The sequence below is a fragment of the Neolamprologus multifasciatus genome, chromosome 18, assembly GCF_963576455.1.
Source record: "Neolamprologus multifasciatus chromosome 18, fNeoMul1.2, whole genome shotgun sequence".
In the NCBI taxonomy this organism is placed as follows: domain Eukaryota; kingdom Metazoa; phylum Chordata; class Actinopteri; order Cichliformes; family Cichlidae; genus Neolamprologus; species Neolamprologus multifasciatus.
Genome location: NC_140456.1, coordinates 14,502,605 through 14,525,064, shown reverse-complemented (window position 1 = coordinate 14,525,064; position 22,460 = coordinate 14,502,605). Strand labels below are relative to the sequence as shown.

The window sequence follows — 22,460 nt, the reverse complement described above, 5'->3', positions numbered from 1 at the left end:
CTGATGAGACCATATTAAAAGAAAAGTCAGGCAGGTGGATTAATATTGCTGTACAAGTAGATATACAGAATGAAGACTGATAACAAATCTTAGTGCAGTGAATCTTCAACATGGTCAAGTGTATACTGATTAAAAAAAATACAATCATAGTTTAAAACTGTATAAGGCCTCCAAAGATTCTCCTGAATTTTCCTAAAGACATGTCCCAGTTTTTTCCTTAATATTATTCATTTTTATTTTTTATTTTCTGTCAGTCATATTGTCGCCTGTAATCTGTATTGTCTGTTCAAAAACTTTGAGTTTATGTAGACAGAGGTGCCTTGAACTGTTGCTGAGGTTCGGTAGTAAGAAATGTGGTTATTACTTGGCATTCAAATTTCAGCTATCAATGAGCGATCAGATAGTATTAGAAGGGTTTTTCTAAGTAATAACAAGAAAGGGAAAATTAAATGGTTTTGTTAGAAATTTGATGCAGATCTGCGAATGCAATCAAGTGGAGCTTAGATTTGATTTGATACTTTTTTTAGTTGGTGAATCACAACTACAGTATGAGAAGAAAATAAAATTTGGATTATAGGTAATTAAAACACAAAATAAAGACAATACAAACAAGATGTCATATATATATATATATATATATATATATATATATATATATATATATATATATATATATATATATATATATCCCTGAAAATCTGTCCTACACAAACTGGCATTCATAAAATATACATAGACAGGGTGTCTGATATTTATGCCAGAGAGGAAACGACTGGCTTGTGCTGAAAAAGTGCAAGACAGTTTTGCCACAGAGAACATGATGTAAGGCCTTGGACAGTTTTAAAGGCTGTGATCTGGACCAAAACACTAACCACGAGAAGGCTAAATGAGAAAAAAAAACAACCAAAAAAACCCTTGTATAAACACACACACACACACACACACGCGCGCACACACACATACACACACAGTTACTTACAAAGACCATGTAAGGCTGGAGGCCTGTCTGGATCAGATGGCAAAACACTTAAAAGCTAAACTACAAGCAGTGAGCACTGTAGCATATTTACAGGCTTAAGTAAAAGCATGTTTAATTCAGAGTAGCATTCAGGCGCTTGTCATAAAATACAAAGAGACACTCAAGTCCTCTACTTGTAGCTTTTGGCGGTTGATGAATAATCACTGTAAGTGGTAGCGTTCAGATGATCAATGCCTTTTTGGTAAACATAAGAGAAAGTGCTCTTTTCCTCCTAGTGGCTCCAATCAATCTGCTTTCTGACACATTCAGAGGGATTAGTCAAAGAAGTAACAGATTTCAAACAAACCATTCACTAAACCTCATCCACTGGTGGATTTAGTGAATGGTCAGTAACAGGATTGTAAGGTCTTAGTGTGTATCTGGCACTCACTGAAATATTCAGTACTTCTTTTTTCAGTTTCATTTTTCAGTTTCAGGCTGCAAACTGAGGGCAGTCAATTTACCATGTATACAGTGCTTAATAAATTTATAAGGCCACCACCCAATGTAAGGTTTATGCCACAGTTTCCCTCAATCACTTCTTTAATGAAAATTACATGCCTAACATCCATCCATCCATCCATCCGCTTCCGCTTATCCTTTTCAGGGTCGCGGGGGGCGCTGGAGCCTATCCCAGCTGTCATAGGGCGAGAGGCGGGGTACACCCTGGACAGGTCGCCAGTCTGTCGCAGGGCCAACACACAGGGACAGACAACCATTCGCACTCACATTCACTCGCACATTCACACCTAGTGGCAATTTGGATTATCCAATTAACCTATTCCCACAAACTGCATGTCTTTGGATGGTGGGAGGAAATTAACCGCATTGCTTCTTGACATCGGCCGTGATGACAGACTTATCGTTGCTGGTTGTTTATTTTTTATTTCTTGCCTAACATTAAAATATAATTATTTCTGTTATACATACATTTTTAAACTTACTGTTTTACAAAATGTTTTTTTCTTTTTTAAAGTAATGCTTATTATAAATTTTTGATTCATTTTTTGATTTAATTTTGATTTTAATTTCTCAAAAACATCCAGCGTGCCAGCCCAAACATGGCAATAAAAACATGAAATCAGTTTGTTATTTGCCGTATACGTAATTGTATACAAGTTTCTAAAAGACAGATTTCTAAAACCTTTTCTTGTTTTTATGCCACGTAGTCTAATACATTTCTAAGCATTACAAGTTAAAAGGGTTAGGGTTGAGGTTGGGGCTTAGGGGGTAAGATGCCATGATGTCACTATCTGTGACATAATCTGATCTTCACTGATGGGCTGAAAGAAATCCATGTGGTTTGACAACATCACAGTGAGCCGGAGGAAGCCAAACTGAATGAAATCAAATAAGGTTTCTGACCAGTTAATGGATTAAGAGTGTTGTAAGGTTTGCAATGAAGCATAAATCTTACCTCTGTCTTTATAAACTACGCATACAATGACAATAACAACAAAAAATGTTGTAGTCTATTAACTGTATTTATTGTAATCATCATTTAAGGCCAGCTAACTGCTGAGGCTAAGTGCAAAACACATAACACGAAAAAGCTGTTTTTGTTATTCTAGCTTTTATATGTACTCTTAATAAAAGCCTTCTTTATTATTAATAAAACAGCAACAGTTAGCTTGTTTTAGTCTTAAATAACTTTGGATTTAAATTTGGATTATTGCTCCAAAAATTCCAAAATGAAACCTGCCATTGCTATCTTTGTAAATTGCAGATGTGCTGTGCTATGAATGGAAAGCTTGACAACCACAGCAACAGTAACTAAGTGGGAGGCGGAGCTTACCAACCTGCCAACTGTTGAAAGAGAAGAGCAGAACACAATAGAGATCATGTGATCAAAAATGATAACCTATACAAAAGTAGGCAAACTGTTTCCCTATTTCCAGCACCAACCCCAGATAAAACACACAATCATAGGCCTACACAGACTATTTTCTATTCTTTTTACAGCTTTACTTTCATCCCTCTTAACCTCCTTTCTATGTGCACATTCACACAAACATTCCTCTCCCTCGTCACTCCATGCCTCCCTCTGTGAGGAGGGCAGTCTCTGCTTCCATCTGTGTGTATAAGGGGTTGTCCTGGTGTGTCAGTAATAACAATTTCCCAGTGTTCCTCTCTGCCAATTAGCCCGGCCGTAATTACACAGACACATATGGAGCTGTCAATCACCCGGCTCCTCCACACAGGAACTCACCCACCCAGCGAAGAGAGCGAGAACGATAGAGAGACTGCGGCAGGGAGAGAGAAGGAGTTTCCAACAGCTAAGGCTATACCACTCTAAACGACCACACACTGTGCCAATAACATGAGCAGTATTTCTCTGACTGTGCAGCAATCCATCAGTTCCCAGGAAAGTGCCATAAAACAGGCTGCAACAAAAAAAATGTTTTGAAATTCATTTTGTGGAGTGTTTACAATTTTCTTGTTTACTACTGATTGTGATTTGTGCAAATGGTGTAAACGTAGGTAGAAAAAGAAGCACTATATTCCATGAAAGAATACACTTTAGAGGTATGACTGAAATTGTCTTAATGTTTGTTTTTTTTTAACTTTGTTTTTCCTATTTTTCAATAAAAAAAACTGAATGGGAAAGTTAGATACTTTTGTCTATACCGGCATACACACAGGAAGAGACTAGCAGCTATTTAGCCACCGGAGACTCTATGAAATGTCACTGTAGTGATGATAGTCAAAACAAAAAACAAGCAAGTGAAGCAAGTGATAAAAGCAAGTACTGAATGGAGCGAAAGATAACACTGGCTGACATATGATGCAACCAGAGCCTAGAACATTCCCCTTGTAACCAACTGTCCATTTTAAAGAAGCAGGTGAAAAGCAGCTTGCTTTTTATGTGGACATGGCTTAAGACATTGTTGGTTTTGGACACAATAATTTGCAGTTGAGAAATTGCCACATTTGTGACTTTTATAAGGTTTAAACTTAAATAAGCAAGCTGAAAATATTTGACAATGATGTTGTTGTGTTATGTGGGTCATATACATAACATGTACACTTACCTGCCATCAACTGCTTGTAAGCACTAATATCTAATTGCCAACTCAATGCCTTTAATCATATAGACATGGTCTAGACAACCTGCTGTAGTTTACTAGAATGAGGAAGAAAGGCGATTTTAGTGACATAACATGACACAATTGCTGATGCAAGACAGGCTGGTCTGAGTGTAACTGCTGATCTACTGGGATATTCTATTCCTGTACAACCATCTCTAGGGTTAATAGATGGTCTGAAAAAGAGAAATCCAGTGAGTGGCAGTTCTCTGGGAGAAAATGACTTGTTGGTGCCAAAGTTGAGAGGGGAATGGTCGGAGTGCTTCAAACTGACAGGAATGCACAGTCTGTGCCATGAAGTATTAAGGTGGTTCTGAAGCCAAATGGAGTCCAACCTGGTGCTAGTGAGTTATAACTAAAAGGTATACGAAGAGAGGCCGGTGAGTGTGAATTAATATTAGAGCACAAAAAATTTTAAGAGAGCACAAATCTTAGTGATAATGCTGATTTTTGACACATATACTGTCGATGCTGAAAAAAATAATTTCTAGAAAAACTTCAATAAAATTATTTTTTCATTCAACAAGGTATATTGTTTATTTTGAGAAAAGACATTACTCTTTTATAAAGAATGTAGGAAGACTGTCTCAAACAATACATCAGGTACAAATTTCATTCACCACAAAAGAACCTTACCATTTGACTATGTGGCACATTTTTGAAGGTATGTATAAAGCCTTTTAGTTTTAGACCTTTTGGGTCACCAAGCAATAAAACATGTCTGTTGCACCAAGAAAAAATAACCAGATACATAACTGAAAAAAAACACATGACACCCATTTAATATTCAATGCAGTAACATCTGTAATAAATGACACTTAAACCTACATTACCCATTTATCTAGCGACATTAATTAATCCCCGCTTTCACTCTTGTAAATAAATGCATTCAAGTCTCACGTAATGCAGAGCCTGATTTCCCCTGAGCATCTCCAACAGAAGAAAACAAATGAAAGTTTAATAAAAATGAAGATAACATTGAGTTATCTGTCAGGCTTTCAAGTTGTGTGCGTGTTCTATGGTAAGCTGTGTCGCCCTGATTTCTATCCATTCTACTCAGTCGACACTTGAATCAACCCAAGAGGGAAAAAGAGAGTGAAAGCAAGAGTATCTGTGAATGCCCGCAAGTGTGACAAGGTGTGCTTTACTTGTTTAGGTACTATATGTGGCTCTCGGGATTTAAGGTGGTGAACAGGGGGATAATAATAACAATAATAATAAGATACTAATCATAATAATAATAATAATAACAACAACAACCTTTATTTAAATTAGACATTCATAACAATACTGCAAAAGTGTTTTTGCACTGAAAGCAACAATGAATAATTAATAATAATAATATTAATAAAAAGTTATTTCCTAAGGTCCGGTGATGCAGATGGCAGGAAATGAAAACAATACAGGCAGAAAGTGGAAGGGGTAAAATATGAAGGAGAGATGGGTAGGCACAGGGCAAAAGGAGGAGGTCCAGTCCCAGCAGCAAGTCTTACCTCTGGGATGTCTTCTTGTACTTGCGCCTGCCAGAGAAAGAACAAACACGAGGAGAATGAGGCTTCGGAAAGACAGGACGAAAAGACATCAGGGTCATGCAAAAACCAGCTGAACATTACACTATAAAGAATATACAAATGACTGCGCTATCGCTATCTTTCTTGAGCTGAAAATTTAATAAAAGATGCAGCCCTGTCATATGAACCAAGCACAATCTGATTTTTTTTTTAACAAAGGAAAGAACTACACATTTACACTTTATAATGCTTATTTTAATGAATATGAAGTAAAACTGAGAATCCAAAATAATACAGATCAGTTATCAAATTAAAAGGAAAAAGCTCCAGGGTTCAGGAACCCTATATTGAAGACATGACGTGGCTCCGTTATGCTTTACTGAGCATTTTGCTCAAATGGTAAGGCTCCACATTTCTCCTTAGAGGAAAAGGTCATGGCAACACAAAGTTGTTTTAAAGTGATCAGCTTTATCCTAGGAAGACATATTTCAGTCCTGACGGGAGTGTTTTCTTCCAGGATGGCAATGTCCCCATTTTGAGGGTACAATCATGTGCTATGGCCTTTGCATTTACCAGATCTTGACTGAGAGTTTCGAGTGACATTGCTCTCCACTGCAATCATCAAAATGCCAAATAAGGAATGTGTTGCTCTCTCCAGTGGCGTTCCAGAGGCAGGGAATCGATACTAAGGTGTATTAAAAAGTCTTTAATGTGCATATGGTGGCCCAACAGCTTGCTAAAACAATTCATTTAATTTAGTTTTTTTTCCTTTTCATTTATCACTGATCTGTATATAAACTTAATTGCAAACTGCATCATCAACTTCATGGCTTACTAGAATTGAGGCATATCAATAGTGTAAATGATCAAATCTCACAAATGCAAGCCTGCTCATGGCATTTATTGAGATGAAATGGGCAATTTAACACATGTTCAGTGGATCTAATTCCTAACACTTGACTGCCAACATAAAAAGCAGTACGATTAGAATAAAATAGTGACTCATTAAAATAAGAAACTTTTTCACTGATGCTGTATCAAATGGGTACATTATAACAGTTATCTGTAAATAAGTGAAGAGCTTTAGAGTCTACTTTTTTGAGTCTACTGTTACAGTAAAGAGAAGTAAGAATGCAAATGCTTACAATCACTTATGCAGAAAAGGGATTTAAGAGTGTCATACCAATATGCAAAAAGACACACACACACACATACACGGCATTCAAACTCCACTCGATCCCACCAACCTTACTTCTACACACACGTACAAACATTGGGAAACCTACACAGCTACATTAACACACCTATTGTACTATCACTTACGTTTGGCCCTAAAACACACCCACACCTCCATGAAGTGATAACAGCATGGCTCTAAAAGCTGAGGTCATACACACACTCACTCACACACACTTACAGCACTCATGACAGCAAACTGGGGGGAGGCATAAACTCACAACTGTTTGACTACAGACATCTATTTAAATTCTAGTCAGGCACAATTCACAGCACTTAGCTTGATTTGCTCCTCCGTTGCTTTCAGTATCAATCTTTTAGAGCTCAGTGCAAAACTGCAAGCTAAGGAAGTTAATCCCCGTAAAGAAATGTTGAGAGCTCCCTTGAAATTAGTGGGAAAGGAAGAATGAATAAATCATTTAGGGTTGATGAAGCCATTGAAATGAAAACAAAATGAAGTTCCACAGTTTAACAGGGTAAACAATACAAAGAAAGACTAAATAAATCGTTTTAGGGGAAATATATTAATGAGACCTAAAAGACAGATCAATACTACATTAAGTAACTACGGGGAAAGTCAGGAGGCAAAAGCAGAACTAATAATGCATTATTTCTTTTTTCTAATCTTAGGTCACAGGTTTTGCCCTTTTACCCTCTTTTGGTGCGTGGGTCTTCTAATTAATTCTAATTAGATGTGGACAAGAAGTGAGGATGGTCAGAGAATTCTAGGAATTATCACAATTATAAAGGGTGATCGTGGCTCAAGAGTTGGGAGTTCGCCTTGTAATCGGAAGGTTGCCGGTTCGAGCCCCCGGCTCGGACAGTCTCGGTCATTGTGTCCTTGGGCAAGACACTTCACCAAGACACCAGCTGGCCTACTGGTGTTGGCCAAAAGGGCTGATGGTGCAATATGGCAACCTTGCTTCTGTCAGTCTGCCCCAGGGCAGCTGTGGCTACAACTGTAGCTTGCCTGCACCAGTGTGTGAATGGGTGGATGACTGGGTGTGTAAAGCGCTTTGGGGTCCCTAGGGGGGAATAGTAAAAGCGAGGCCATTTACCATTTACCATATAAAGGTTAAACATTATAGTAAATGTAACCTTAAAATAAACTAAACATGATATTTCCACGGGGGTCAAGGGAGACGACTCGTCCATCACTGGCGGTGAAGTCACTAAGGCAGTTAAACTCCTTGTTGGCAGGGCCTCAGGGTGGATGTGGGTTGGTGGTTCCCATCTTTAAGAAGGGGGACCAGAGCGTGTGCTCCTACTATAGGCGGAACACACTCATCAGCCAACCTGAGAAAGTCTACGCCAGGGTGCAGGAAAGGAGAGTCCATCTGTTAGTCGAACATGAGGTACAGGAGGAACAATGCAGTTTTCGTCCCAGTCGTGGAACACTGAACCAGTTCTTTACCCTCTCGGGGGGTACTTGAGGGTGCATGGGAGTTTGCGAGTCTACATGTATTTTGTGGACTTGGAGAAGGCATTAGACCGTGTCCCTAGAAATGTTCTGTGGGAGGCGCAGGAGTATGGCGTGTCTGGCCCATTGCTACGAGCCATTTGATCCTTATAGAACCATTGGAAGAGCTTGGTCTGCTTAGCTGGCAATAAGTGAGACTCATTCCTGGTGGGTGTCAGACTCCCCCAGGGCTGCCCTTTGTCACCAATTCTGTTCATAAAGTTTATGGACAGAATTTCTAGGTGTAGCCAAGTGGTGGAAGGCTTCAACTTGGGCAATCTCAGAATCCCATCTCTGCTTTGATGTGGTGGCAGATTATGTGGTTCTGTTTGCTTCATCAAGTGGTGTCCTCCAGCTCGCACTGGAGCAGTTTGCAGTACCGGTGTTACTAACCCAAGTAGAGGACTTCTAAGGGTTACAAGTGGGTGGAGAGGGGAGTGGGAGATCAATTGACGGATTGGGGCTGTGGCTGCGGTGATGCGGATGCTGTACTGGTCCGTCGTGGTGAAGAGAGAGCTGAGCGTAAAAGTGAAGCATTCAATTTGCCGGTCAATCTGCAAACCTAACCACACCTATGGTCACAAGATTCAGGCAGTGACCAAAAGAACAGGATTAAGGATACAGAAATAGGTAAAAGAGCTTTCTTCGAAGGGTGGCTGGCCTCTCCCTTAGAGATAGGGTGAGAAGTTCAGCCATTTGGAAAAGGCTCAGAGTAGAGCTGCCACATCAAAAGGAGCCAGTTGAGGTGTTTTAGGCATCTGACAAGGATGCCTCTTGGGGTTGGTGTTTTGGGAATGTCCCACCAGGAAGACTCAGGAGTCGCTGGAGAGATTATATCTCTTGGCCATCCTGGGACTGCTTGGTTTTCCCTCTGACAAGCTGGAGGAGGTGGTCAGGGATAGGGAGTGCGGGGCTTCTCTGCTTAGGCTCCTGCCCCCGTATAAGCAGAAGAAAGTGCATGGAGGGATAGATATTTACACTGAATGTGGTCCTAAATAAGATAGAGATTCAATCGGAATGCTCAAATCAGAATTCATGACACTTTTACCTCATTGTCTGGCCTGTACACCTTGCCAAAAGAGTTATATGGCGAGGTGCTGATATTTTAACCTCCTGAGACTCTCTGCCCTCATATGGAGGCATTACATTTTGGTTCTTTTTATCCATATACTTAATTTGTATCATTTGTGTTTTCTTAAACAATGGTGACTTTATTGTGCTGTTCTTTAGAATAAAGCCTTGTCCTCATATGAAAATAGACTTTTTTAAAAAAAAAAGAAATATCTTCTGTTTTTCTGTTACTATATCATTAGTTATAAAGTATTTTATAGTTTATAGTTAATTTTATACTTTATAGTTTATTTGCAGCTTTTTTAGTTAATACAGTATAGGTCCACACAATTATTTGTCGTGATATTACCATATATATCTTATGCACATAATTTTTGTCTATGATTATATATTGTTATTCATTTAGTTAGTCTACGTATTAGCCTTTCTTATATCATCATAAGAAATGGATAAGAATGAATATCAGGTTTTATAGCAGGCGCAGAGCTAGAGCTGAGGAAGTTCTGGTAAATATTGTAATTTTTTGGACAGATTTTATAATTTGTGGTTACCAAAAAGTTTTGAAGTTATATTTCATTTCATTTTGCACAAAAAATAAATTTTCTATTTATTTACTTACATTAACATACATACAACCAGAGCGCTGCAATTTTAATTAACATAAAGACTTGTTTTATTTGGTCGCCTGCCAGTGGCATCACATCTTTCTCAAACCCTGTAGTCGATAAACCTCCCAAGGAAGCACAGTAAATACCGGATGATTAGGCTTACAATAAAGTTATAACATTAGTTAGTTCTCAATTACTTTGAATGAAGATAACAGCACTAGGCAACCCCACAAATGAATCCAACACATGGGATGATAAATATTTGCTCTAATCATTTAAGTACTAATCGTCTCACTAATCATTTTACAATCTGTTAAGTATTTTTAACTATAACAAGCAAAATACACAGCTCAAAATAATTCAAGGAACACTTGATCATCACATTTTAACACTTAGTCACTTCAACTTCACAGATATCAGTATTTCTAGTAACCAAGCTTAAACCATTGTGAATCAATTTCACTTGCTTTGGTGCAAACCCAAGTGTCTGGAAAGGCATCAACAAGACAACCCAAAAACTAGGGATGGTTTTTCAGGTAACGATCAAAGATTATTGCTCTGCTTTTTTTCTTGTTTTTGTTTTGGGTGGGTGTCCTTGTCACTACTAGTAGCACGAGATAATGCCTGCATCCCATTCAAATTGTACAGGTCCAGCAAACCTTCTTGCAAGCCATTGAAAAAAGCACTAATTGTGATTTACTGAAGGAGAGCTGGACAGGGCTTAGAAGTGCATCGACCCAGCACCAGGGCTGGTATTGGTGACTTTGTATAACAGGAGGAGCACTGCCCTTTCTCAAGTGGGCTACTCATGTGCACATTTCTGATGGGCTGTGATCAGAGGTCCGACTGAAGCAGTCGGTTTCTCACCATCTTTTTAGAAACACAAGAGCTAGTGCCTTCAGGTCATTTTGAAGGGCTCTTTCAGGAGGCCTCCTTAACCTCTTTGCACAAACTAGCAGATACACATTTTTTAATAGCCCATCTCCTGGTGCCTCCTCAACACTTTTGAGACTCCGCTGAGAGACAAAGTAAACTTTCAGGACAACACCAACATGACAGCACATATGGATGTGATATCCTGGAGAAGACTACTGACAACTTATGCATTTTGAATGAGTTCCAGGTACTGTGTGTGCTACCAGTAGTGACAGATACTAGCAAAAACAAAAACTAGAGAAAAATCAGTCAGAAAGGAAGATGAGGAGAAAGCAATGATCTGTGGACAGCACCTGCAAAACCATTTTAGGGGCTTATTCCGTGCACTCCAGTGTGCTCCAGTGCACTTCAGGTAAAGTGCACATTTTCTTACATGTACTTGGGGTCTATGTTACTGTTTATGACTGTTATTGGATTGCTATGATTATAATAATTTATTTTAGTTAGAGCCTTATAGATCAGATGTGGTAAAGCAGTCAGCCACCTTGATTCTTGGGACTTCCTTACACTGCCCTCTCCTCAAGCAAGCACTTTTTTATGAACTGTTTACCCACTAATTAAATAATTAATTTCTATTAATCAGTGGGAGACAGATCAGGTCTGCCTAAGTAAGCTAATTTATTAACACAAATACACTGGAATCGACTCACTGATATATTACATATAAAAACAAGGGCCATCTGTTACAGACTGGTGACCACGGTGTACTCCTCATCATTGAAGACTGAGCATAGAGCTAACTGTCCAAAACATATGCTCTGTCAATCCACACATGTTTGGTACACTCTGTGGAGTACACTGTGCCAGAAACTGTGCTGTGTCAACCAGCAAACTCACATACAAATCACACAGCTGACAAACAAATCTAGGGTAAGCTAGCAGCACCTATAGTAAATATCCCCAAGTGGACTCAAACATGTCCACAATCTATATCACCCACTCGAACACATGCACAGTCATCCTTTCGCAGTCACAAACACCTCAATGCTGCAACATGTTATCTAATCCCTATTAAGCACAGAAAATATACTCTGCAAGTTTATGTTGTGAGTCTGTGTCAACATCTGTGGGTGCTGCCTGTCAGTTGGGGGCTCACTCTTTTTAGACAGAGGCTTTTTGTGAGATTAAAGGCTAATGTGATCTCTGACACACTACAGGAGCCCTCAGAGCACCCAACCAACTGCTGTGTAGCCCTTTAAAAAAGAAAAAGAAAAAGAAGGAAGGGGGGAAAAAAGGCTTGAGCTCCCGTTACATTCATCTGACTCACTATCCATCAATTATCCAAAAAGACAGATGGTTATGACGGTGAGCAAATTGAAGAGACAATGAAGTCATCCAAGGAAACTAAATGTGGCAGAGGATGGTGGTGGAACATCAAGCTTTTAACACAGGAGAGATAAACGATGCATAATCACAGAGCTATATAATTAAATACTGGCAAATCAAAAGTAACTAAAATATTTGGTATTAGAGTTATAGGAATTCTAACTGCTGCCTTTATGTGCAGGAGGGAAATGTATTTCATTGAGACCTTGAGCAGCAGCATTAAAGATATCCTTCATAGCCCAGCCCTCCTAGCAACAGTGCTGTCTCCTCCCCCTGCTGAGTAGGAATGATGTGAACTGAAAATGGATAAAAGAACATTTCACACTTCAACTTAGATATAAAGTGCTTTCCTCTCAGGGAGAAAGGTCAAAGAGGTGTTGATTGGTGGTGAATGTGACAAAGTAAGTAAGAATCTTTAATGAAACCAGCAGAAATAAGAGATGAGACGTTTGGAAGGTTTGTGAAATGTTAAAAGAAAAAAAGAATGAACCCCATGACACACCTCAGTATCTGAAAAATACACTCTTTTAGCCACTGAAGTTTAAATGTACAGACATGCTGCACAAGTCTGCATGGGCAGCAGGTGTTTATTGCACATCTGATGAGACAGTGAAAACATAATGAAAAGTTAAGGCGAGTAAAGATTTTCTTGCACAAGAGTGGGCAACACTCGAGCTCCGATGTTCTTCTTCCTTCCTGTTCAGTTAGGCAAACAAACCATTTGGAAATGTATGGTTATGTTTGGCCTGAGTAATTACATACACACACCCCCTCTGTTTTTCTTTCTATTTTACATTTTCACTCTGGGTTCTGTCTCCCATAAACTGACATACACACAACACAACTGAAACGAAGAAATGAGTGTGATGGTCACACTTTTATAATAACAACCATAAAAAAGGCGACAATTTTTTTGTCAAAATGTGTGAATAATTCACACGATTGCAGATCAACTCACTTCTAAACATCAAATGCCTCATTCAAACACGCTGAAGCATGCACAGTGCTGCTTCACACACTTGTTGAAAAGAATAAAAGTGGATATACTCACAATCCCCGGAGCCGGAGCCAAATCTTCTCTATCTGTTCTGGCTGGAGGTACTTCAGGGCCGTGCTTTCAAACTCCTCAATCTCTTTGGTGGGAGACTCCATGTCTGACGGAGTTACAGATTTACCAGCAACAGATCAAAAAAAAAGTTTAATCCCTGTCAAATGTGAACAGTGAGGAAGGTGCAACGCAAAGAAGAGAAGTGCTGCGATGTGTTGGAACCCGGGATGTGACCGAGGTTTCCTCTCTTACAGTAGTTCCCACAGCTGCGACAAACCGGATGCCATCCCTCCTGTTTCTCTCTTTTCCTTCTAGTTATGTGATAGAGAGTGTGTGACTGAAACTAAATAACACTCAAGCAGCTGTGGTAGTCATGAAGCAGTCCAACTGTACCTCTTTCCTCTCTCCCTCTCTTTCTCTGTTACTCATTCACTTCTCTGTCGTGTCAGCGCAGGGGTCCTGGAGCCGTGCCATGCTCTCCCAGCAACAACGGGATGCAGACGGCAGGGCAGCGCAATCCGGGATTAACACTCACTGCCGAGCCCTCCGCACATGAGGGAGGGGAAAAGAGCACCAGTCAAAGAGAGGGAGGAGTCTGGCTGATAATGAGAAACCATGTTCTGTTTCATCTACTGGAAAACTGGAGGGAGTGAGGAAGAAAAATGAGTGGGGACAGACATGAGGAACAGGAAAAAAGCCTTTAGGAGAAGATGAAAGCGCTAGTGCGGTGAATTCCTGTGTAGAATTTGCTGGTTTAAAAAAAAGAAAAATACTTGCAAGAGGACATTTTCTTTTGAAATGTCAAAACAGTGACACAGCATTATCCTTTTTTAAGCATCTAATTTACAAATGCAGTCGCTCAATATTTAACTCATTCACTAAAAATGTGGCAGCTTTATGACAGCTGAAATGTAGATAATGCATGTTCAGTGCAACATATTAGATGCCATGCCAAGAGGGATTAAATAGCATGCAGAGAGTGTGCTGACACTGATTTGACAGAGATTACTTTGATCCATCGAGCACATTCAGGACCGCCCCACATTCAGCCCCCTAAAAATGGAGCAATTTAAAACATGGAATATTATTCCCTTTGTTTATTTTCCTTGCTTTCTCTAACAAAACACCGCGGTGCTCTCTGCTAAGCCCTTGTGGGCAGAAATGTCAGCCAAGCCAGCAATAAGTATAATACTGTCACAACTTTATACCCATCGTTCTACACAGACTTGTGCATATATAGTGTGGTATCCTCGTATAAAATAAAAAGCTTTGTCTGTAATTACCTACAAAGTAGTAAGTCCTCAGTGCTGGATAGTCTATTTTAAACCTGCATCGTGCATGGTGCATTGTGTGCTGGAAATATATTCTACACAAGCATACTACACTTGTTGTGCTTGCTTAACAACTAGTGAAGCATATTAGTTATTTTCTTAGGTTTCGTTTATTTATCCTTTTCCAAGTCCAACTGGAAGATTGCTAGGATGACTCACCCCCCTTACCTGCTCCCCTGAGCCCCTTACCATACTCTAAGGTCTTTCAATTACTTGATGCAGGATGTAGGGATAAGGCCAGGGCGCCACCTCAAAGGGGTTCTTTCTTTCATCTGGTGAGATGCATCCTCCATGAGGACAGAAAAGAGGTTTGCCTGAGTGCCACAAACCTGCTGATGTCCTCTTCAAAGGTGCGTTTATGCATCTGTTTTTTTCTTTCCTTTCAGTTTCTTTCCTTTCCTGGCTGCCTTTCTTCACACCATTCTTTGTAACAATTTTTCTACCTGTCGGTGAGGGTATGCTGCCCCCAGGAGATATCAAGCCACATCCAGAGATGGCAGGTTAACCTGAGCAGAAACTACAATGACAACTTCACTAGTGACTGCTTCTGGTTCAAAGATTTGCACCCCAGGGATTGTATGCACCGTGTAGTCTGTATGTGCGGTGTCATACTGCACCGGGAATACAAAGATTCCATCAAAAACTATGATTTCAAGGAGCTGGTGAATTTAAACTGTGCAGCAGTCACTGCACCCAAGAATCAAGTGTGTTGCAGAGAAGGTAAATAAATCTGTGACTCTTGGTGAGAAGCTTGTGAAAATCAGAAAATGTGTGGGCCCTTGCTAAGGGTCAAATTTCCATTTAAAACACACTCAGTAGAACAATTTTGACAATTGTGGACAATTTGGGTAAGAATTACAGCTGTCATTACTATTATTATAGCATTCCATGATAGCTGTACATGGAAACTGCTGAAAATATTGTACTGATAGCAATCAAACCATGGTTAAGGTGTTTGAACATTCAACCCCCTACACCTTTTCAATAATGTAATAAAATCTCAGAATCAACATTCACTTTATGCAGCGAAGGGCAAGATGTGCAGCCTTTTCTCACACAGTCATTTGGCAAATTAGTCTCCTGTAACTACTCTCAGTTTTATACGTAAAAAAGTCCAACAATATGAATACGATTTCCAGCCTTTCAGGGTACCTTGAAATGTGGCTGTTCAGAGCTGCTATAACACTTTCTCCTTCAGACACGGTTAGATGCCATATCGTACAAACTAATTCATGTCAAGGGTGCCCACAATTTGATGGATAGGCTGCTTACAACATTTGTTTAAGGTTAGACATACGGCAGACCCAAACCTGACCTTAGAACATAAACGACAGACTGTTTCAAGCACTAGCAATAAATGTAGGCATGGGAAGTAAACAAGAAAGCATTGAATCATCTTTAATTATCTCCGAGAGATGTTTATAACAATAAACCCCCCTTTGGCATAAACTATCTTTGGATCGCTCAGTCACATTTAATTACCTGACAACTCGTTGTAGCTTTGGTTAATTATTGCCAAATTATTTTACCGTTACTAGAGGTTTAAGGAGAAAATATTTATAGCAACTCACACTGACTAGAAAAACAGTGCTCAGTGATTTATGAAATGCTATGATAAAGAATGCAGCCTGGTTAAGCAGCCTCCAGCCTTTGCACCAAAAGAATCTCAGACAACACTTTAATTACATTGCCACCTGATGAATGAAACACCTTCCAGCAAAAAAAGCACTGTAGTAATGTGCCGTGTTTGTGCCACTGAATTGCAGGAGAACGCAATACAACAACGATGAGTATGTGATGAAGTATTAGGAATTCTTTTGCTTGCTGCTGAGTCATCCTCTGTGCCACTGTTGCCAGTGAATTTGACTATAAAATTGAGAGTATTTAACAGGGTGAGCAAAGATGCACAAACACACATAACAAGCTAAATGTGTCGAGTGTAACAGGGTAAAACAAATATGATGAACCAACAAAAGCAAAAAAGCGATGATGGTCCTTCACATAATGAAACTAAATACTGAAAGTCCCTGATAATTACAATTACAAAAGCTGTTCACCAAAAAAAGGAATTCCAATTAATCCTGTTTTAAAAAAATGAATTATTTGCAAGGATCTGCTGAATATTACACTCTGCTACAGCTTCCTTGTCACAGTGCTTGAGTCTTCTTAAAGCTCACACATCGAAATCAAGACATTAACAGCTCTGGCCATTTGGCGGTACATGAAAAATTCAAATCTCATTTAAATTTCTGGGCAAGTCGATAAGGATATCTATGCATCAAAATAGCAGGCGCCTTTGCAGTAATGACCACATTTTAGTAGAGATCATGAATCACAAAATATGATTACGCATCACTGCTTCATTTCTGGTTTTGTATTAGAAGTACTGTAGATACAGAGATGGGTGGGAGAAATCGAGGGCACCCAGCTGTAAAGCTGTATTTATTTGCAAAATGATGGGGGTTGAGAATTACTTCAGACAAGAAATTTGCTATTTCTCCATCCCCACGACTGATTCAGATAAGTCAGAGGTGACGGAACATCTGAAGAGAAACCCAGGGTTAAGGATTAATGTGGTCAAGCTCGCATAATGTAAAAGCAGTTTACACAAAGACAGGCCTTCACTTCCGTATGTATGGTTGAAAAAGTCCAGCTCACTACGGCAGCTTAATCTGGGGGTTTTTGTGCCCCTCTAAAGGATCTAACTGGGGCAAAAAACTTATTCTGTCGCGTCATTCTGTTCACTCTTTGGGCCTTTTTTGTACAGATATTCATGGTCCCACAGGATGACTCTTGAATCTCTCTCTTGATACTCTGCATAACAATAGCTTCAGTGGTAAATTGCATAATAGTAATTAACATTTTTTGTTACACATACATATTATTTAAGGTGTTTACAAGAGGATTTGAAAGTGTCTGGAAACTTCTATTTTAAAAATGTCACATCTGAAATTCTGTTACGTTGACTTGCTAAATTCTCAGCCTGTCCTCAGTAGCCCTTGTTTAAATCTTTAACTTGCCATCCACACTGAACAAACAGAGAACAGGAGGTTGTGTAAGCTCATTAGTTGTAGATAACTATGGTAACAGGAGGGGTTAACAGGACATTAATCTGTTTGAGAGACAACTACAAACTAAATACAGACTGTTTAACCTCTCAGAGAGCTAAATGTAGCTTACAAGTGCAGATCCCTCCAGACTTGTACTAAAAATAGTATTGACTATTTTTAGGTAATTTCAGTCATTTTCAAAAACACAAAAGTATTACTTAAACTCATTCAATTTAAACATGTTTTGCTTATTGCTACTCCACTACTTAACAGTGGGATGTTCAGGCTCTGGGGAGGCCAGTCCATGACTGACAGTGCTCCTGACAGTGTATGCTTTTAGTGCATTGGCAGCTATTGCCAATTAGATATACCCCCCTCCTAACCTCATTTTTGGTGCAAAAATACAATTTTGTGCCTGTCAATCTGTGTCATCCATCTATATTTTGTTTGTTTGCATTTTTCACAGATTCAATTAAAGAAATTAGGACAAAATATGTTTTTGTGAGAGGCTGCTCATAAGAAAGTGGCTAGAGATCTACCACAACCAGAACACTGGTTCATACCTCGGTTTAGGTGACTTTTTAATGCTTGACTGATTCATAGATCAACATTAAGTGATCTAACAAACCAATATATTCTAAAAAATGGTGAAGTGCAAAGACTGGACTGAAAATAATTTAATCAGCAGAAAAATGTCCAAAAAAAACTTTGAAGAATCCTGGATTCTGGCTCCTTTGAAGCAAAATATAGAGAAATGTGGGACTTTTGCACAACACTGTAATTTTATGAATGTCAGTCTTTAAAAATTATTATCTCTTATTTATTATGTACCATGAAATGTCTCTGAAACAATTCTATTAATTTTTTTTTCTAGTTGTCATGTAAAGCATTTTGGTATTTATCTAAAAATTTAAATAGCTTCCATAAACCTCAAGCAGTGAGAGAAAACTTATGGTGGATAATATTATTGTCAGACAGGGGTAAAATGATGGTTACTACATAATAAAATCCAAATTAATGCTTTAAAAATTAATTTAAATTAAAGTTTTAAAGTTTTTATGAGGGCAGGCAATCTTGTCGATATGTGTGGTTCTTTTTCCCCCCATTACACCTCTGTTGTTATGCCTCTAATATTCCCTTAAAAAGTCTATGATAGATGGTGATTTACTGCACAGGGTTAAAGCAAAGGAAATGTTGCACTTATTGTAAATAACAGCTTAAAGTGACAAATGCTGCAGGAAATTTATGCTACATGGACAAAATACTTCACTGGCCCCCTTAGTGCCTTCCAGTCTGTAAAGGCTCTGATCCTATTAATACATTAATCCAGCAAGAATATTGATGTAAAGCAGTGGCAGAGCCTAAAGAGAGGAGTACTCATGTAATGGGTGATTATAATGCACAGTGTATTTAAAAGCTGTTATGCGGGCAGAGAGAAGACACTATCACTGAGTGAGGTTAAAGGGAATGAGCTAAGGGAATGGGCAGAACCATAGAAATTGTCTCTGGGGAATTTTTAGTCTACTTCCAAATGTCAATTTATTTAATTACTACAGTGGATGGCAATGCAGACACACATTTTTACCCTTATTGTGCAAAAGCAAATAATTAAAAAACTTGGTTAACTTTATTTTGGGGATTTATACACCTATTTCGTCCTAAAGTAAAATGCAGTATCTTTCTATCCCATTAACATTTAAATTTTCTAAAAATAATACATTATGACTAGTTCCTGCAAGTCACCCTAATGCATCTACTGATCTATATCTAAGAAGAAAGAAAACGGCTGTAGGCAGTAAAGATTCAGACTTTGGATGACGCTGCGTTCTGCATATTTTAAAGTTTGACTTTTCTCCCTGCTACACATAAAACTATAGTCCATATCAAGCTGTATAATATCCAGAAATATGTGCTACGCAGCAGTGACTTTGCCCAGCAGAGCCTCATTAACCCGCTAGTAAGGCTAGTGATGGAGCTTGTTGCTGCGGGGAGGATGTCAGCGGGGGGCTGCGAATCTGCGGCTGCAGCCAGTGGAAGGGTCAGCCTCAGAAACTGTTGGATGGCACGATGAAGACAGCCACCTTAATCAGCTGTGCAATGTTCACAGCAGCGAACACCATCCAATTAAGCAGTAGCCAAATCCCACTGAGGACCTCAGAAGAGTGTCTGTTCAGGTTTTGGCTGCATGTGTACATTTATTGAATGTTTGTCTGTGCTGATTCTGTTTTTCTCATGATTTGGAAGCATCTAGCCACCCTTGTAATCGTTTTCACTACCCTCTATTTATCATTTTCTCTGCTGTTTTTGAAAGCGCCTTCATTTGGTGAAACATAGACTTGACATGAATTTTTAGTGCATTCCTATCAGTCACTACCTATCCATAAGGACTGTCAAAAAAGGGGTTTCAGAAAAAGAAAAGCACAGTTATAAATCTAGCACTAAATCTCAAAGGACCATTAGTGTAATAAGATATAATGGAAATTAGTTTCTAATAAAAAGGCAATTCTAGCTAATGAATAACAACCTCTTCCCAAAATCTTTCACTCTTCCTCCTATGGGACGATAACAAAATAATCCTAATGGCTTTTTTGTATCATACCTCTTTAAAGATTTGGCTTTCAAAGCAGTAATTTTGAAAAGAAAAAAAAAAAGTCAATCAATTAAAGAAACTATTGATTCAGAAGGAGAGTAAGTGCTGATCAAAATGATGGTTCAGAAACTCCTGCACACTAATATCGTGTTTGTGTTGCATATATCAAGTTCCAGCAATTAGGAAAATGAATGCAATGGCAATCTATCATCTTCTGACATGGCAAATTCTGCAGGATCAAAAAAAAAGACTAAACAATTTGATTCTGCATAAAAATCACAGGTTTCCCCTTCTGCATGAATGCAAACTACTATCTATTCAATTGGTAGCCAGTGCTTTAAAAGAATATGGTTTCCATAATGAACAGAAGAAACAGCGTGGCACCAGCCGAGCAGATGAGTCACCGTGTGTATATATACTAACGGCTCCATATTGTGTTTTAGTCCTCCCAGTTTGTGTGTGTGTTTGTGTGTAAACTGTAATCCTAAACCAGTTGCAACAGCAGCCACGTAAGCACCAGGCGACCTTTCAGATTGAAAAAGAAAATCAGGTAATCAAGTAACTGCAGGATTGACTAGAAAACAATTTATTTATATTCAACTAAGTCCAGTTTATGACAGTCAATATGTTTTAAGGCTCTCCAATCCTTCCTGCTAAACATCATGTGATCTTGCTCTATTCTCCAATAAATCTAATTATCATCACCCGGAGGTGACACTGTAGTTACATCATTTCATGGATTACTGCTAGTTCCAGTGTCATTTAATCACCCTGTGCCATAATCTGGCTAGTTGTTATTAAGATGTACATCCCTGTGAATCCCTGCAGTTTTGGCATGTATTAACCACAGCTGGCGTGGCCGAAGACGTCCCCTGACTTTCAGTGGGATCAGGACAAAGGTAATCATTGAACAGTATAAATCATTGTAAGCATAACATTGCCCTTTTCCACAGCTAACATTCACCACCTGCTATCACTATTTCACCAGCCAACACATTTTAGTAAAAGAACAAAAAAACGACTGGAGTAATTCCTAGCATATTTTATTTGTTTTAAACTGTTAGCGCCATTGAAAAGAATCATTCCCTTGCCAGTTCTTGAAAAACATAGGCAAACTGTTCATGTTCAGCCAAGGATGAACAGCCTCATGCTTGGCAATTGTTCCCGCACTCTGATTGAGGCTAAAGCTATGGCTAAATGACAAATGAACTGTTTCCTCTATGGAAGGTAGGAGTGCTTTCAGCTGCCCCAGTGGGTTTTTTTTTATCTGAGCTATAGGTTTTAACTAAAAGACTAGCCTATGTCCAGTCAAGTGGAAAATCACTTTCTCCTTGTTACCACCCTACTCTGGAAAAGGGATCTGTGTTCCAGGGGAGACTGGCAGAGAACAACGACACTGTAATTTGAGATAACATAGAGAAGAGCTGGAGAGGAAGCATTTGTTACTGCAGTCTGGAAACGAAGGAAAACCCGAAAACAACACTTAGATGGGATTTGAGAAGTCACAAACTGAGCACCTGATAAATTGTAAAATTGTGATCTCTGTGAGGACTTGCCAGACCAAAATATCGGGAAAACAAGTGAAAATCATCTGGCCATAACTCCCTGTCTATTTTCTGTACTATTAAAATCTTGTTATCAAGTACTAAAGTGCACTTTTAGTATCCTCTGACAAATGCTTACTTGTTGCCAACTGAGACATATTGCAGTCTCCAGGGCCATCAAGGTTAATTGGAATCAGGTGTTAAAAGACAAGCAATATTCTAAAAGTGACAACAAATTATGTTAATGGTAGTTTGAAGTCCTTGTTATCAAGGTGGAATCAATCACGCCCAAGTCCCTCGAGGTCAGCAGCCTCATATAGCAATTAACAGAGTACATGTGAGTGTGCATGCGTATGCTTGTGCATCAGCTAAATGTCAGACAGGAGATTATCTTCTTCATTAACAAAAAAAACAAACCTGAAGAGGTTCAACTTTAAATATCGCCTGCTCAAGTTCATTCTGATCCAAAAACAGAAAACAAATACAGAATACAGAGCAATGCCTGATGGTGCACGCTGCCACATTGTAAGATAATAAGATGAACATGGCTACTGATGTCACACTGTAGCACCACACAGGATGCATTTCATGATAATTAACATATAATGAGCATTACTTGTTTTGGCATCATTACTGGGATATTTCT

General features: G+C 39.0%; 1 protein-coding gene across 7 annotated transcripts in view; it reads right to left on the bottom strand.

The window, feature by feature from the left end:
* The window catches only part of pde1cb (phosphodiesterase 1C, calmodulin-dependent b), a 110,461-nt gene that overhangs the window by 54,810 nt on the left and 33,191 nt on the right, over positions 1-22,460 (bottom strand). For 3 of the 7 annotated variants that reach the window (XM_085139454.1, XM_085139457.1, XM_085139458.1), the window contains exon 4: positions 5,598-5,624. The exons of 2 other annotated variants lie outside the window; for them this stretch is intronic. In XM_085139454.1, the coding sequence (XP_084995580.1) occupies positions 5,598-5,624 (27 nt within the window). Of the gene's footprint in view, positions 1-5,597; positions 5,625-13,302; positions 22,443-22,460 lie in introns of those variants that run through there. 2 more of the 7 variants (XM_085139460.1, XM_085139461.1) reach the window with 2 other exon arrangements.